This window comes from Myripristis murdjan, chromosome 24, assembly GCF_902150065.1.
Source record: "Myripristis murdjan chromosome 24, fMyrMur1.1, whole genome shotgun sequence".
Taxonomy (NCBI): Eukaryota; Metazoa; Chordata; class Actinopteri; order Holocentriformes; family Holocentridae; genus Myripristis; species Myripristis murdjan.
The window spans coordinates 26,166,767-26,185,098 of NC_044003.1; the positions used below are offsets into that span (position 1 = coordinate 26,166,767).

At 41.6% G+C, this 18,332-nt stretch overlaps 1 protein-coding gene across 1 annotated transcript; it reads left to right on the top strand.

The window, feature by feature from the left end:
* Window positions 1-402: 402 nt before the first annotated feature.
* On the top strand, window positions 403-18,022 carry rnf217 (ring finger protein 217). The gene is made up of 7 exons (XM_030047553.1): window positions 403-1,453; window positions 7,141-7,362; window positions 7,726-7,890; window positions 9,543-9,640; window positions 9,759-9,862; window positions 11,689-11,760; window positions 12,377-18,022. Exons 1-7 carry the CDS (start codon window positions 434-436, stop codon window positions 12,454-12,456), a joined length of 1,761 nt encoding a protein of 586 aa, XP_029903413.1. The 5' UTR covers window positions 403-433; the 3' UTR covers window positions 12,457-18,022.
* Window positions 18,023-18,332: the final 310 nt, after the last annotated feature.

Genomic DNA, 18,332 nt, shown 5'->3' on the forward strand with positions numbered 1-18,332 from the left:
CAGACCCAGACACACACAGACAGACAGATGAATGTCTGTTTATTCAATCTAAAGAATATTGGTGCACTATTGTTTGTGCATGCTCTCGGATGTCTTGCTAAATATGCATCATTGATCTAAGCAAAGGTTGTGCGTAATTGCGCATCTGGAAACCAATTACGCATGAGTTTTCTGGCCTCTGTAGTTTCCAGAAAGCACCGTAACCATCGGTCTGTAACCATAAAGCGTTATAATCAGCTATACATATAATATACAGTGGATGATAAAATGGATTATTCACCTTGTGCCAGATCTGCGATTCACCACTAGGCTTCCCATATCGCTGCGTTCTCATATGCTGACGCAGACCCGGAAGCAGCGAACTGCTTTGTTTTGTTTTGGTAGTAGGAGTTGGGTAAGACAGGCAGGGGACAGCGACACAAACGCACACTACATGGGGAGAGCCAGATCGGGTATGGAAGATGACCGACCGATAGTTTATGACAATAAAATGCCGAGCTTCATCAGCAGTTTTGACGAGGGGAAGGTGAAGTTGTCCCGCAACCTGCCGACAGAAACTAATTTCGCCGAGGGTAAAGTTGAGAGGTCGGTCAGAGATTTTAACCATTGTGTCTCAAGCTCCAACTCGGCGTTAACCCTAAATGGAGAGGAGACGGACTCAGATGCAGAGAGGAGCGGCGAGGAGGAGGAAGATGCGCAGGGCAACATCAACAACAACAGCAACGGGGGAGGAGGAGAGAGGAGGAGGGCGAGCGCTGTCGAGATTTTGATGAGGAATTTCGGGACAGCTGTTACAAAATCCCCATCTCTCCATCTAAGTAACACCAGTCGAGTGCAATATAACACTGATAATGACAGCAACAAAGGGAACGTTAATAGTGACTGTTGTAGCGATCTGACAAGTGAATGCGGCGACTGTGAAAAGTCAAACCGAGAGGCGGGCGAAGAGGAGACCAAAAACGAGCAAACCTTAAATCGCCAAAGCGAAGTCACCACGTCGGATTCACCAGGAATTGAATTTGAAACTGCTTCTGGCGACAGCTACCACGGACATGACAGTAACAGCAACAAAATCGCCGTGGACGAGTCTTTTCGTGTCAAAGAACACGTCTACTGCACGGTGTACTGCATCGCCAACGATAACTACAGACGAGGCGTTGAAATCACGGACCGCCACGATGAAACGCCGCCGGCTCCCTTATCTTACGATGAGGAAACGGAGCTGGAGACGCGCCAGGATGCAAGTCCCAGCCCCGAGCCGGAGCCGTACACCCTGGATGACCTGGTGGATCCCAGTGCGGTCCAGAGCGGCAGACTGTCCCAGGAGCAGGCCGGTGCCGGGGCAGAGGTGCTGCTCTGCCAGGTGTGCCTGGAAGAGAAAACAATCGCACCCCTACACTGCTGCAGGAAGGCCGTGTGTGATGAGTGTCTGAAACTCTACGTCAGCTCCCAGGTAGGAACTGAGGTGAACTGTGGTGATTTAAAGCGCCGCTCTGCATCTGTAAGGTTACAGGTTAAATCCCACCGTCAGGCACCACATACACACGGGTGACAAATTAAATCAAAAGCCGATATAAAGTGTCTTAGTAAGGTGTTGGGCCGCCAGAACAGCCTCAGCACCTTGGCATAGATTATCCAAATCTCTGGAACTCAACTGGAGGGATGGAGCTCCTTTCTTCCAAAAGATCCTCCATATAGAGGGGGATATTACAGTAGAGTTGCGCCACATAAAGCCCTCCTCATAGGGACAAATGCACATTTGAGAGCTGGTCTATAGAGATGTGGGAAAAAGTGATGGGGTCAGATGAGTGAGCCTTCACCATATTTTGGGCATTTTCACTTGTCCCCTTAGAGCAGGAGTGTCAAACTGGGGCCATGGTGGGCCGAGAGGCTGCATGTTTTCATTCTGACCAAAAACTCCAGCAGATGATGTCACTGATTAGTCCCTCCTCTCTGCCTGGAGGTGAGGTAGTGAGTGAGATCACCTGGTGGAGTTTTTGAAGGCTCACTGCACATCAGTATATATTCTGAGTGATCACCTTCATCCTGTGATGAAACATTTCTATCCTGATGGGAGAGGTGTCTTCCAGGATGACAGTGCCCCCCCCTATCCACAGGGCATTAGAGCTCACTGAATGGTCTGATGAAAATGAAAATAATGTAAATCTTATACTATGACCTTCACACTCACCACATCTCAACCTAGTCAGGAGGTTTGGGAGTAACAATTTAGACAGCGCTCTCCACCACTATCATCAAAACACCAACTGAGAGAATATCTTATGGAAGAACCATGCTGTATCCCTCCAGTAGAGTTCCAGAGACTTAGAGAATCTATACCCAGGTGCACTGAAGCTTTTCTGGTGGCTTATGGTGTCCTAACACTTTAATAAGACACTTGATGTTCTTTTTGCCTTTAATTTGTCAACCTTCTGTATGTGTCCAGTTGAGATGTCCTTGAGCAATACACTGAGAGTGCATACTGGGGCAAAAGCATTGGCCTCTGCACAGCATGAATACACATATACCTTTATATCACATACACACCTGACACTTGCAGCAGAGTGATCATGGTTTTTGCCATTTAGTCATTTTTTCGAGCAAGAGCAGCCAAGACAAGGTAAAAGGGGTATAGCAGTCCGGGTAAAATAATACATAGCACATAGGGAAGCTGTCAATAATTAGGCAAACACAACCCAACACAATCCATGTTATATGATCTTAAAGGTACTATTTACAAAAAATATCACCATAAAGAACACATGAGATGATGTGAAATTAACAACCCCACATAGCAAAATTTTATCGGCCCAGAAACGGTCTGACAGCCTGATTCATCCACCTTTCAGTTCCCTATTCGTCCAGCTGATGTAGGTCTTCAAACCAGCAATCCTCTGACAGCAAGCCCACTTTTGTCTAACACCTGTCAGCCCCTGCCACTCCGTAACATTCGTCAAAAGGGGGAAAATGGTGCCCATCGAGGCCTCCCTAGCTGTAATCTGCAGTAATTTGTTTTTGTGAAATGGTTTTGTCATCAGTCTTCCAGAGTGTGTGCTACTTTTTATCCACAGGTATGTTGTTTTGACAACAGTGGATGAGTGGACATACACAGAGACAAGCAGACACATCTTCTCTGATAAGCACACAGAGCAGATAAGGGGTTATGTAAACGATCTCCTCTGTACTTGTGGGTGCCTTTTTCCTTTAACCCCTTGTAAACCCATTTGTGCACACCTCACAGATAATATTGGGTCTACATGTGTATTAATTCAGTGAGAGAGAGCGTCCTCACTATAAGATTTGGTGCTTTGCTGCAGGCATTGGGAAGGCATTGGCATGTTAGGTGTAATACTGGATGGATTAGTTACAGGTATCACTGTAAACTATACTGTAATGTCCAACTGTTAGTGACTCTTTCATATTTTAATAATAATGATAACCACCTATGAGCACTTTTTTTTAAGTCAGCCTTTGTGGCACATGCTGTCACTAGATATGGCAATTTAAGTTGTGATTTTCAATACCAAATATGCCAACTAAAGTGTAATTAGTGTATATTAGTAATCATTTAACATTTTCTGCGCATTTTGACCAGACTGCAACAACACCAAAAACTGTGACAACATGCTGACCATAGTTGTGATTTTGAATTTTCATCATATCATATTATGTGTAGCAGCCTCCGTGCAGCAGAGAGCTGGATTGCACCCTCCTGTTGATGCCTGGGGTCAAACCGGTGACCACATGGTTATTGAAGAGCCGCCGCATATCAAGGCCAGATTGTTTCACTGCTGTTCACAAGAAGGAATCATCAGATCACATCCCTGTAATGTGGTGCCGATTCACAAAAAACTTTATTTTACAGCATGATAAGTCATTATCAATGGGAGACGTTGTCACCAACAATAACCTAGAATTTATTATGAGGTCATTGTAGATCTATAGATGTATTAGAGGATTTGGATCAGTTAAGTTAGGAAATGTGCTTTGTCCAACATCCATAATGTTGCATATGTATGTCAAAATTTCACTTGTTTTATGCTCACGATTTACATATATCATCAGTGTAAGCAAATTTTACTTCATCAGCAGTGAAATTATTGTTTCTGCTTTTAACATTGGCTGGGTCTATAATCTTCTCTGTGGTTGGGACAGTCATTTGCCCATGCTGAGCTCAATCATTTCAAAGTTATAGTTGTCTTTATATGCTGGAGATTACTTCAGTGAAGGGGTTTTTTGTTCAGTTTCCTGTTCTTGTTCAGAGAAAATTTGCAACAAAGTCACCCAGGATGATTCATTATTCAACACAATACAGGCAGTGACACGTGTGCGTGTGTGTGTGTGTGTGTGTGTGTGATAGAGAGAAGGAGGAAGAGAGAGTGAGAGAGCATGAGCAGGCAGTCCTAACCTGTCGAACCAGTCTGGCAGTGGTCATCAGAGTCAGTGCTGTCGCATTAACACTAACGCAGCATCAGCTCTTATGTCTGCACAGAGTATAGATTTTCATACCCACGTAACAGGCTTTTAGTGTGTGTGTGTGTGTGTGTGTGTGTGGGTGTGCATTTCCATGGAAGAGTGTCATGGGTGTAACACCACCTGAGGTTGTTGCTATTGTTGTCTGTTTTCTGTCATTTCACACACTCTTCCTCTCAGATACACGGACAAACACAGCAACACTATGCCCCAGTGCCTTATCATATATCAGCAAGAGAGAGAGCGAGAGAGAGAGAGAGAGAGAGAGAGAGATGAACATGAAAAAGGGGAGAGATAGAGGCAGAAGAACCAGATGAGAGAGGAGAAAACCTGACAGGAGGTGAGAGATACAAAGGAGAAAGGGAAAGATGGAGAGACAATACATAGACAGGTTACAAAGTGCTCTGGTGATTATTGTGTAGATTGGATCACACACACACACACGCACACATGCACGCACGCACGCACACACACACACACACACACACACACACACCAGGAAGGCTATTTCTTGGTAACAAAATATTAACGTTGCTTTTGTGTGCACAGAAAATATAAAATGTGTATGCGAGTTGCATAAGAAGACGCAAATACACATAAAACTTGCTCACATAATGATTTCATATGTGTAGATGGCACAGTTGCACATTTAGTTTAACTCCAAACCCCATTGGCAGAGTACACAAAAAAAAAAAAAAATGCACAATGCAAAAAAAAAAAAAAATGGAGCACAACGTTGTTTCATATTGAGTGTTTTTAATTGCAATTTATTTAAAACAACATCAATAGCAGCATCCATTACTTTATTATCCATTTCCTCCTGTTTGCAAGCGTGGGATTCACAGGTCTAAGATCAGACAAGAACTGGTGTGCTCAGCTCCAAGACTCTTAGGACTGTATTGGCTGCCAAACCAAGAAACACAAAATTACTAAAAGGCTGTCAGCACTTGCATTACATACACTTATTTGTGTGGGGGTTTTTTTTGTCTGTTTTTTTTTTCTTTCTTTCTTGTAATTCTGCACAAATTAGGAAACTGTGAATGAAAAAAAAGTCCATCTTGTGCATATGCAACCGTCAACCATCAGTAGAGTAAATCCTAATCTCAAAATGTAATTTATTTGCACATTTTAGATATGTACGGCCAATTAAGACAATTCTAGATGTGTAGCTAAATTTGATCTTATCTGCTTGTCACATCGCTTTATGCAGATTAGAGATACTGTAAAAAAAAAAAAAAAAAAAAAATGACATGAAGGTTGTAGTCCTAAAAAGTTTAGTAATGAGGCTGAGAGGCATCAACATGCAAAAATGTGCTTGTCTAATCAAACTGTGCAGCAACAGATGTATTTCTGTAAAAAGTAAAGGAAATAGCCAATATCTATATCATAAATCAAACTGTGGATTAATCAGTGAAATTCTTAACTGTGGTTAACCAATCACTGATTAATCACTAATATCCCCACTGTATATACACTCCAACCACAGGATGCCTTCCACCAGCCATGCTTTTATTGATCAGTACCTCGGTGTCTATTCATTTGTAAATATTTCCCCTGCATCATTTCCTGTCAGTGATGTTAATATTCCTGTGTAAACTCATTAGCGGCCCACCACAATGTCAGAGGAGCACATCTCATATACACACACACACACATGCACGCACACACACTCGTCTCTGAGGCATTAACCTGTGCCGTGTGCAATTGCAGTCGTGTTTGCATCTTTGCAGGTGCTGTCAGATTAACGTCCGGGCACGGTGGCATTGAAACAGATGGCAGTCCAGCAGATGCTTTTGCAGCAGCGAGCGGCAGCGGCGCTCCCCACCGCTGCCGCTCGCTGCAGCACCGGCCAGCTGATCGGCACAAGCGGCCAGAGTTGTTTCTGTTCCATGAGGCAGGCTTATGTGTGTCGCAACAACATGTAGAATATCTTTAGGGATTTAAATGGCTTTAAACAAAACATAATATGCATTTAACTGCTGTTGCATCACTGATGATGTAACAGCAACAGATTAGTGCAGGATAAAATCACACAAAATGTCTGTCTGTCTGTTTGTCTGTAATTTCTTTACACAGAAATAGTTCACTTAGTGATTTAGTGTTTTTTATTAGGATTACCTGAATAAAATGAGAATAAGCAGCACATTGTAGAACTTAAAAAAAAAAAAAACCTCACATAATCTACTTTGTTTTTTTTTTTTTTCTTAAAGAGGCTTTTGGGAGATTTGCCTATTGGTCAGCTTGATTAGAGTATGAATACCAAGCCCATCTGCTTTTACCTGGCTGTGCGTTTGCTGCAGTGCTTCATGCTACCAACTAGCAGTATCTCAAAAATGCATCCTGATCTTTATGATCCCCGTATGAACCCATAATTAATGTTAGCATCAGGACTTGAAGTCCATGGGAGTCATTAGCCTAGCTCCGTCAAAGTGAAATAATAAAACTTACAGCACCTCCAAAGCTCTTATTTTGTTTCAAATTGTTTTCTACACCCAATGATGACAATAAAAACTATACATATTTTAAGTTATCGTCCTTTTAATGGTTAAATTGGTGTATTTTCACAATTTCATTCTTGTAATTACCTATTCATTGTTCATTTCCAGCCATAATAAGTCTGCCTCTTCAATGGTACTGACCGACCCACCTGTCTGTACTGTTTCCCAGGTGCGAGTGGGCAAGGCTTACATCAGCTGTCCAATCCTGGAGTGTAGAGGCTTCCTGGAGGAGGGAGTCGTGATCTCCCACCTGGCCAGCGAGGAGGTGGCAAAATATCGCTACTTTGTGGAACTGAGCCAACTAGACACGAGCACCAAGCCCTGCCCGCAGTGTAGCCACTTCACCTCTCTGAAGACGCACAACGCCAACCGCACCGAGCACAAGTACAAGGTAAGATCGCTCACCGACATCCACGCTTTCACCGCGAGCCCACACAGATCCAAATCAAACTGAAGAAGTGAATGAAATATGGGTCAGTGCAAAGCAGCATAATGTAAATGTGGACTTGCAGTTAAATTTAATTGATCTCTGAGTTAGATTGCTTTTGATAGCTTTTTGAACACACATGCATGGTTATACTATTTACAAGAAATCACAGACAAGTATTCTATGAAATTTCACCCACATTCACATTTCACATCATCACACAAACTTAATTCCTGAGTTTTTTGGGGGGGATCGGCACAGTTATAGTGTTTTGTGCTGGTGGATGTGTGATAATCTATGGTTTTCTCCCATCTCTTTCCACTGTAGATCCAGTGTAGCAAATGCCAGTTTGTGTGGTGTTTTAAATGCCACGCGCCCTGGCACAACGGACTGAAGTGCCGCGAATACAGGAGAGGAGACAAACTGCTACGGAACTGGGCCAGCGTCATAGAGCACGGGCAAAGAAATGCCCAGAAATGCCCACAATGCAAGGTGAGGACTGGGGACTGGAGGATTTAGGGAGGAATAGAGTGAGGGATGAGGGAGAGGAATAGATAAATGAAAGGATAGAGATTGGAGGACACAAGCTGTGAGGCTGCTGTTGCTGTAGAAAAGCAGGGTCAGAGAAATGCCTGAGGGATGGATAATGAAGGGAGGATGATTTAGGTAGGGATTGATTAATGGATGAATGGATGGATGGACGGATGAATGGAGGGAGGAATAACTGGATATGAGGAATGAGAAAGGGGAAAGATGATGGATGGGTAGCTACAGAGAATCAAATGGATGCATTGATGTGAAACAGCAGAAATTCACAGATAAAAAAACAGGATCAGTGAACACAACGAACCACAAGAATGGGATGTTCATACATACAACATGTAAGTATGAAAATAAGCCATAAAAAATAAATACAATGGCAGTAAAATATGTCAGACCTAATAAAGGGAAAACAGAAAAAACAGGAGATGGTGCAAAAGTGAGTTTTGCTGGTTGCTGTTTGTGATAATTTGATGCTCCGGCTCCACAAAGCCACGCCTGGCAACTGGCATCTCTCTCCCAGTCATAAGACTAGTCCGCTCTGGTCTTACAGTCTTGTATAATCACATTAGATTACACAAGATCTAATTTAACCGTGACAGTCAGAGATAGGTACTGTAGATTGCTGGCTTGCTTGGAGCAGATTACAGCAGCACAGCTTCTTTTTTTTTTTTTTTTTTCTGTGATTTTCAGCATAGCAGCGACTGCTGACCGAGTAGCTTGTGCCTCCAAATGGACTGGCTTGCATTTTGAAATCTTCCAGACTGTTCCAACACCCACCATTTCTCTCCAAACAAACAAAACTTAAAGGAATACTCCAACCTTTTGAGCAAAATAGCCTTTTTTCCGATGAACCATGAGACCATTTTCACCTCTGTCCATCCAGTGGCTTGGTTCTATGGGTTTCATGTTAGCTTTGCATAAAGACTTTAAGTCTATGGGAGTCATTAGCCTAACTCCATCAAAGTGAAAAAAATAAATCTTACTTGGACTCCAAAGCTATCCAAAGCTATTTCAAATACACAATACCTCATGTAAATAAGACAGCTTTGGAGTTGCTGTAAGGTTTATTATTTCACTTATGACTCCCATAGACTTCAAGTCTTTATGCTAAGTTAACACTGGGAACCAAAACACTGGACATACAGAGGTGAAAATAGTATCAAACATCTTGTCTTAATCTGGGTAAGTTGGATATTTTGCCCAAATGTTGGACTACTCCTTTAAACGTGAAATGCATTTATGTTTTCTGCAAATTGCAAATTCCTTGCTTCATTCCTTGCTGCGTTGAGATGATCCCAGATTGCACAAGTGACGTGTTAGAGACCAAATAAAAATTCAGATTGACTTCACTGGCTAACAAACTTAAAGAAGGTCTTACTTTTGTGAGAATGCAGATGCAGTATGTAGCTGGATGACTGATGACTGACTCTGTGTTTCTCTCTCTCAATACAAAACAATGCAGCTAATTAGCAAAAGTAAAATTTTCACCCCATCTGTGTATAGTAAATATTTATTATTAATGATTGTGCTTCTTTATTTCTCTCTCTCTCTCTCTCTCTCTCTCTCTCTCTCTCTCTCTCTCTCTCTCTTTCTCTCTGCAGATCCATATCCAGCGCACTGAGGGATGCGACCATATGACCTGCATGCAGTGTAACACAAACTTCTGTTACCGCTGCGGAGAGCGCTACCGACACCTGAGGTTAGACTTAGTTTCTTTTTCATTTTTTTTTCTTTTTCTTCTCTGCAACTGCGCCACTCCACTTTCTTTATGCAATTCTGACTACATCTATCATTTTCTGTCTTTGTCTTGTTGTCAGGTTTTTTGGAGACCATACATCCAACCTCAGCGTGTTTGGCTGTAGGTATCGCTACTTACCTGATAAACCACATCTGAGACGTCTGATCAGAGGCTCCGTCTGTGGTGAGTTTGTATGTCGGAAGTAGAGAATCCCCAGCCCTGACTTCCTTCAGATTAAAAGCTCTCTTTTAAAACTATATGCAGGGATTTCTTTTGTCTCATCATGCTTTTTTCTCTGTAATTAATGTTTTTTAGTCCATTAAGTATCAAAAATAATGACAAATGCTTGAGCTGAACAGTTACTGAAAATATAATGGAAATCTCATCATGGCCAAGTGCAATATCCAAATCACAGGAGCTACAGTTTTTTGATAAAGGTAAAATGTGTGTCAAAATATTGTTTTAAAAGAAATACTGTGATGCAACAGAGACACACAGGCCTACAAATCGTACTTTTCCAAATGTAAGAAAACATGTTTATTTGGTGCAGATCAGAGCAAATATCATTTTGACGGTTTGTTTTTTCAGTAAAAATAAAGAAAAGATGCAAAATGATCATTCCTATCAAAGTTCTTAATCCTATCACAATTGCAATACCTGTAATCACAAAATTATTATTTTTTTACTATATCATTTTGACCCAACAAATGCTCTTTTGAAGTTACTGTTACTATTTAATTATGAACTATTTTATAGTCTGACCACCAGTCAAAAAAAGTATTCATGTTAAAAACAAAGTAAGCAAATCTTAACATTTTAAAGGTGTAATCAGTAAATGCTGGGGCTTTTACTTAATAAATGACAAAGTGATTATCAGATGATTACTGAAATGATAAAAAGTTCATTTTCTGTCAGTGGACTAATCCTTTCAACATTATCTTGGAGCTACCCAGTACAAGCACTAGCTTAGACTAGAGTTCGAGCCCTTTGGGGTTAAAGGCAAATTCCAACCTCAGATACTCGGTGGCGTTCAAAGCATTCCAGGAAGTGCTGTGATTTATTTTGTCGCTGTTTGACCCTCTCAACCTGCTTCATCCACCTCTGCTTCAGTTAGGGATATCCTGCATTAACTTGGATGACTTTTGACTGCGTCCAGAGAACAGGCTTTTTTTTTTTTTTTTTTTTTTTTTGGCGTCCACCTGTGGGACACAAGTGTAGAGACTGCTGAGATCTGTTTTGGTTAAACAGCTCTTATCGGCCTTCTAGACTCCCCTGCTACTTTTCATCTGCAGATATCTGACTTTGACAACAAGGGATGAGTAGATATACGGACACAGATAAGCAGAAACCCTCCGAGCACACAGAGTAGATAAGGATATTTAAGCATTAAGTAAGTATCAAATTAAATCCTAAATTATCCACTCAGAATTACAGGACGTCGCCATCCTCTGATAGCTTTGTGTGATCACAGCTCCGATAATGTTGGTTAATGGCAGCTAGAGCTAGTTTGCAAGCAGTGGGGGGGGGGGGTCCTGTTGAACTCGGAGATAATTTGTCTCTTCATAAGGAGCATTTATGCGTCTCATCTCCCCTTTCTTTTTTCGCCCAATAGCCATTATCAGCAGGAGATTTGTTTGCAATTAATAAGCAAGGCTGTAGCTGCGGATGTTAATTTCCCTTAAAAACTGTTAATATCTGCGTCTGTAATTGTGCACTGGCGGCCAAAACACTTAAATTTACTGGAGAGATGCATTAAATTTTCAGTAAAATGGAACAAAACAATACAGTTAATTAGCAAAAGTAAAATTTTCACCCCATCTGTGTATAGTAAATATTTATTATTAATGATTGTGCTTCTTTATTTGTCTTTTTCTTGTTCTCTCTCTCTCTCTCTCTCTCTCTCTCTCTCTCTCTCTCTCTCTCTCTCTCTCTCTCTCTCTCTCTCTCTCCTCTCTCTCTCTCTCTCTCTCTCTCTCTCTCTCTCTCTCTCTCTCTCTCTCTCTCTCCAGTCAGCAAAGTAGTGATAGCTCCAGTGGTCATTTTGCTGGTTGTGGTGCTTGGAGCCCTCTCACTGGTGATAGGTAAAAACTTACACACTCAAACACACATGAACCTTTCAGAGAGATTATGCGCATGAACACTCATGTCTTCCTTATTTTTCATGACAGATCAGCTGGTTTTTTTTTGCTCCAAATTATGAACCTAAAGCGTACAATAACTTAGTGTTCATGTCCTGGAATTTTATTTTCTGATAACATCAGACAAAACTTGGCTTCCTAGTTGTCGCTGTATGTGATGCCTTATGCCGTATGGACTTTTGGTTATTTGAACAGTCTGTCATGCAGCGTGGTGAACTATTGATGCCTCAGCTAAACTGCTGTGGTCAGCTGTAATTGAAGTCGATCCTAATCTTTCCTCCTTGTCTGTGTATTGAGTGATCTATTGCAGGGCTAGCATGTCATGACAATAGATTTATTATTATCTTTAAATCAAAGCTGTGCCTCTTGTCTGTGTCCATTTCTGTCACTTCAGTTCATTTCAAGCAGTTTTCAGTGCATTACAGGGTTGAATAATCCAATACAGTTATTACACAATTATGATCAGAAAGAATAGTGTCTGCTTGAACCGTGGAACAGTTGATTTGCTCCTTCCTGTCTCCCTGTATTAATATCACTCTCTCCCGCTGCCTGTCTGCAGGTTTGGTAGTTTTTCCAGTCTACTATGTGTGTAAGAGGAGGAAGAAGCAGCACACTCAGGGCTTTGGACGATGGATCTGAGAGCCAATCACACACTTCACCTCGTCCACGCCTGCACAACTTGAAAGACCACGTCCACACGGCCGCAGAGATGGACACGCCCGCTTTACTCGTCAAAAAGGTCTGCGAGGTGAATTCAGAGCCCGTTGGACCGGACCCGACAGCTTTTTTTTTTTTTTTTTCAGGACGCTGGGTATTCAAGTATCAAGGAAACAAAAATTCATACGCTTGAACTGAACTTGGCTTCTTGATTCATCACAGTGTTGAAGAGTCCTGGGCCCGTGATGGCCCACAAGTGTTTGAATCCCTTAAAGAGATCCTGCAATCTTCAACTATTTCAAGATCCTATTGGTATCATGACTCAACAAGGAAGATGTCTGATTTGCTGACCACCTAAAAGAGACATGCTTTTAAGGCCACAACCTATTTCGCTGGAAAACAAGCTCCTACGAGACCTGTGCATGCACCCTGCTGTCACCTAAATGACATCAACAGCGTTGGAATGTGAGAAATCCTCCTTTTTTTTTTTTGCTGTTTTCTTATTTCAGCCCTTTTTCCACCTGTCTCTGTCTCTCATTCCTCTCTCTCCATCTCTTTTGTCTTTTTCCCTCTCCCCTCTTCCCTCCACCATCCTCGCTAGTTGTGCTCATGCACAGTTAGCCACGATTACATGGGGCGGGGAGCATGATAACTCATGAAGCTGACTCTCTCTCTCTCTCTCACACACACACACACACACACACACACACACACACTCATACACACATACAGTCCCTGCCAAGTCCTCAGTGCTGTGCCCACATATGCCAGTATTTGCATCATCAACGAAAAAACATTCAGAGCTGCTGTGTGGTGATTGTGCTAAAACAAAACCCTGAATGCAGCCGGGTAGGCAGTCAGTAAGCCCTGTCCCTCCCACAAATTTTTTGTTTTTGGCTTTTTCTTATCTTTTGCTGAAGTTTTTTGATCTTAGTGTGGTGTTGGTTTAGCATGAGGGAAATGGGCTTGGATGCACCAGCTGCAGGAATAAGCATAGACTCCTAGGAGCCTATTCAGACGTCCTGATGCAAGGAATCAATACCAGTGAACACACTGCTGTGCATGGTTCTCCTGCAAAGTATGAAGTATATCTTGCCTGATATCTTATGGGTCAAAATTTGCTTTGGTTTCTCTATTGGTCCATAAAAATGTTTGTATGGTTTTCCAAAGGATGTGAGGATGCTGTTTTAAGAAAAATAGCAAATGGTAGGCATGAGCAGAGAGGTTTCCCTGCGGTTGCTGTGCATTGGATTGAACACATGATTGAATGTTTTGGATGTTACCCTGTTGGACTCAGACAGTTGACACAGAGCGTTTTGCAGTGCTACCAAGCAGGCAGACTACCCAGCAATTACTGCATTTTATAGATTACAAGATTATAAGACAGAATGCAATATTACATTAAGTTTTGAATCTTTGTTTTTGCAGTGAAAGGAAATTGGAAGTGACAGCCAGTGTTTCCTGCTGGACAGTTTGGATAATGACCTTTAGTGCCTTCCAGCTTGCACACACACAAATACACTCACTCCTTCACGCATGTGACCACACACACGCATACACACACACACACACACATGGAATGCTGCCAGGAAACAGGAGATTTTCAAGAGCTTTAAAGGTTGTCACCCGGCAACAGCCAGCTTGCTGTCCTTCGCTCATCCCTCCATCCTCTCCTCTCACTTTCGGCCCTCCTTTCTTTCCTCTCACTCCTCTCCTTTCTTCCTGCCTCCTCCCTCTGTGCTTGAACACTGGACTTTCATCACGCTGACCTCTGTCACCACCAGGAGGAAGAGAGGCTGACCATTATGCTTGATTGCAAAACTAAGTGCAGATCCACTGGCGCTATGGTTGCTGCCCGGCCATAAAAAATATGCAAACTGGAAGCTTCTGAGCCTGTGCTGTTGGAGAATAACACAGAGCTACCTGTGTTTCTTGCTGTGGTCAAATACAAGCCGTTTCCTCTTACCAAAGCTGTCAAATTACTGCACCATCCCTTGCACCCACGAATGCCCGGGCTCCTCCAGGTCAAGGTCACGTTTTATTGTATTTTATTACTCTTTTGTTTTTTATTTTTGTCCCACAGCTCCATAGGACATCCTGTTATTTATGCCGTGAGATGTTACAAAGACATTTTGGTGGGCAGACACATAAGAAATACACCAACAAAAAGTCAGGATGAGCACAATACACCTCTGCATATGTGGGATGTCACAATGAGGAAAAAACGAGGAATGAGGAAAAGTTTGGGGGGAAAATGGTTACAAATCTTGATGCTGGTAATGATGGTAAGAGTTTGGCATGAAAAACATTCGTCCCTCTTTTGTCTTTAATCGTGAGGACTTGGTATACACGAATATTTAAACTGTATGATTATTACCAATGGAATATATCGTGAATGTTACTGCACATTTCATCTGTGTCTTGCAAAATCACTGTATCTTCATGAAGGAGAGTTTTAAGGCATCGAGGAAAAGCTGGTTTGATGTTAATGCATTTTGGGCATTTTACAGTGCACTGTCAGTGGCTTGGCTTGATTGACATGAAACATTCTCTTCATATGAGAGAAAACGCCAATTGTTAATTAAAGTGACATTGTAGGTGTAAGGTTTCTGTTACACTCATGAGAGGTAGAGTGGATTCTGGGCTGTTAAATTCACTCTCAGGGAGTTTATATTCCGTTCACTATGCCCAGAGTCCCTTGTCTGAAAAGAAATGTGCCACTGTAATTTCAAGACAGCACTATAGTTCCCAATGCTTCCTTTTGGAGTGTCTGCTCAACGCTGCTTAGCAACAATGTTTCTTTCAAGGAAGTGAAATTTTTAATCGCTATAGAATCAAGAAATCTGAACACGTCAGTGTCGCAACTCTCTTGCATCAAGTTTCTACAATGCCTGTCTGATTGGCCACATTGGCTGTTTCCCTGCCCAACTCAGCTATGTTGTGAATGAAGCTGATGCTGAGTGAGGGTGACGGGGTTTGGGTTGGGGACTGAACAGGGAAACTAAATCAAGAAATATTACATTTAGCCAGTCAGCATTTTGGAGTTTAAACTGCATAAACCATGCCAAACAAAAGCTTTGAAACTACCTTGTAACTGCTCAGTTTCAGCATATGTGTATACATGTTTGTAGTTGCTTGGATGTTACTACACTGACATATGATGTCAAATTAAGTGAGTAAAAGTGTTTTGTTTGAATGACATTGTAACTGACATCTTCAAAAACATATGATGGACAGGTGCACTTATGGCTGTCTGAAGTGCAGAGAAATATATCAAATGTGACCAGAACATGGTAGGAAATTACTTACATCTTTTTGGCGGCTTTTTTCCAATGCATTTCTGCCAAATACACAACCTTACAGTGTACACTGTGTACTTTAAAGCCTATTCTTTACACTAACCCCCCCCCCCCTTAATTTCTAGGCTTCTATAGTCCAACTTAGTTGGCATTTTCTTGACAGGCTATTAAATATTGCTTTTTTCTTAGCTGACTTGCCTAGTTTGATGATGGACAAATGTGTAAATAAACAAATGAGGCTCCTTTCAGGGTAATCTTTGTCCTGGTCAGCCCCAATGTTAATAATTTCCTAGCCTGATGACCTGATTCCCTCAAAGACCATTTTGAAATCTGGGGGTGGGAAACCATGTGCTACTGCTGTATACCAAGACATACAACACACAAACTTTGATCATTTCACAGATGACTTTCCAAGAAAAAGAAAAAGTGAAGAATGAAGCTCAAGAATCCAGAGGGATATATGTATCAATTTAATATACAGTATGTGGCCCTTTATTGATCCAGAGTCTAGTGTGGTAGCTAGCAGTGAGCTTACAGATCAGTTTGTAAGCTGATTAAATTCATTTCATTCATTCATTCATTCATTCATTCATTCATTCATTCATTCATTCATTCATTTCATTCAACAATTGTTCTTGAAATTGCCAACTAATTTGATAATTATTTGATAAATCTACCCATTTATGTGTTGATGTCACATAAGTCATGTATATGTCATTTGTCTCAGTGGAGTTTCCCACACCCTAAGTGTTTCAAAAGGGCTGCCATGTAAAAAAATGTCTATTACACAGGCACATCTACTGTAACAGGATGTGGTGCTATCCTTAGTCATGAATTATGAGTGCTGTCCATGTAATGCAATGTTAATGTTATGCCATGAAGAAATGCCACTACTGTTTTACTTTGTTGTTGGACTTCCTAGCTGACACAAACTACACAGCTGTATGGGTAAAGCTGCTGGACACTGAGTTGAGACAAGTAATATTATCTGTTTCCTGCTAGCAGCAAGAAGTTGCTATGAGCAGGGCCTTTCATGGCAGCCATTTTGACATGAAATAGCAGGGTAAGCACAGATGTTGCTGATTAACTATGGTTCTGTTCCATTCAGGTCTAATGGAGGTGCTGCACATGCTGGCTCTGTGGAAACACTCTGGTACACTGAGATGTAATTTAGCCTCACTTGATGTCATTAGTAATACCTGTGTTTACCCTGCTATTTCATGTCAAAATGGCTGCTGTGAAAAGGGTCTATAAATTAATCCATTTATGTGGTATATTAGCTAGCTTGCTTTAGGCCATTTTAATGTTGATACAATCACAATTATATGACAATGTATCGGTGCCTTCACAGCCACTCTAGCGCAGTGGTTTCCAGCCTGTGCTCCAGGACTCATGGCCATCAACAATTCCATAAACTAAAATGGACGTGCCGGCTCTTTCAAAGAGTTTGTGGCAAACGAATCGGAAAGAGACCAAGATCTCAAAACGAGGTACACTGTGACTCGCCTTGCCATTTTAAACACGTAGTCTGTAGAGCGAAGATTAACATTGACGTTAAAGTAAAAAAATACAAATATGGAGCCATTGCAGGGCCCAGTTCATAGATAAAAAAAATATGCAGTACAATCAGGTCTACAATTAGCAGTCTGTGTTTTGCCTAAATGTTCTTTTTGTATGTAAAGATTCCGCCTAACTTCTAAAATTTTTTAGGTTACACAATCCAGAGTCTCAGCTATATTCCAAATACTCTTGTAGCTTTGCACAACTTAAATGGTCACTTTATCCTGGCTTATTCCAACGTCAGTGACACATATATCACACAGTACGTTTAAACCACCCCTACACAAACAGAGAAAAAGGAGAAACAATAGCAAGAGGGAGGGAGAGGGGAGGATGGAGACAGAGGAAGAGAAATAATTGTGATCCAGGATTTATTTTGAGAATCCCGAATGTTGTATTTTATGTGTTGGCGCCCCTGAGAAGGAGAGTCAAAAGTTGTGCTCAGTAAGGCAACTTTTGACTATACACTAATGATTTCAAGGGGGACCTCCATGCAATGAAATGTCTTAAACTTGATAACTTGACTGTGCTAATCCATGGGCTTTCTTCACACAAGTAAAAGTAAGACCATGGTCTTCCACCTACTGCCACTGTTACACTGCTGCTGACACTGTTGTGGTTTAATGCTTAGAGACAAACACTGTTTTCATCTTAAGTTTTGATGGAGAATAAACTATACTGGGTCAAATGCCAGAATGTCCCGGTTTGCTTTATTGATTTACTGCCTCAGTGACTCTCAACCGGATGGCAGACTGCCACTCAGTGAGTGACTGATTGGTTCCTTGGTTGTTGACTGGATGCCTGTTTATCTGTATGATTGGTTGACTGTGTGGTTTGTTGTCTGTCTATCCAACAAAATGTCCCTCTGATTTTCAGGTGTCCTACCCAACATGTCTGTCTCTCTTACCTGTCTATCTGTATAATTGTCAGTCTGTCTGTCCCTGTCCCAGTTCACCACAACCCTGCCTTCAGTCTTCAGCTGTGATTACATCATTAAGT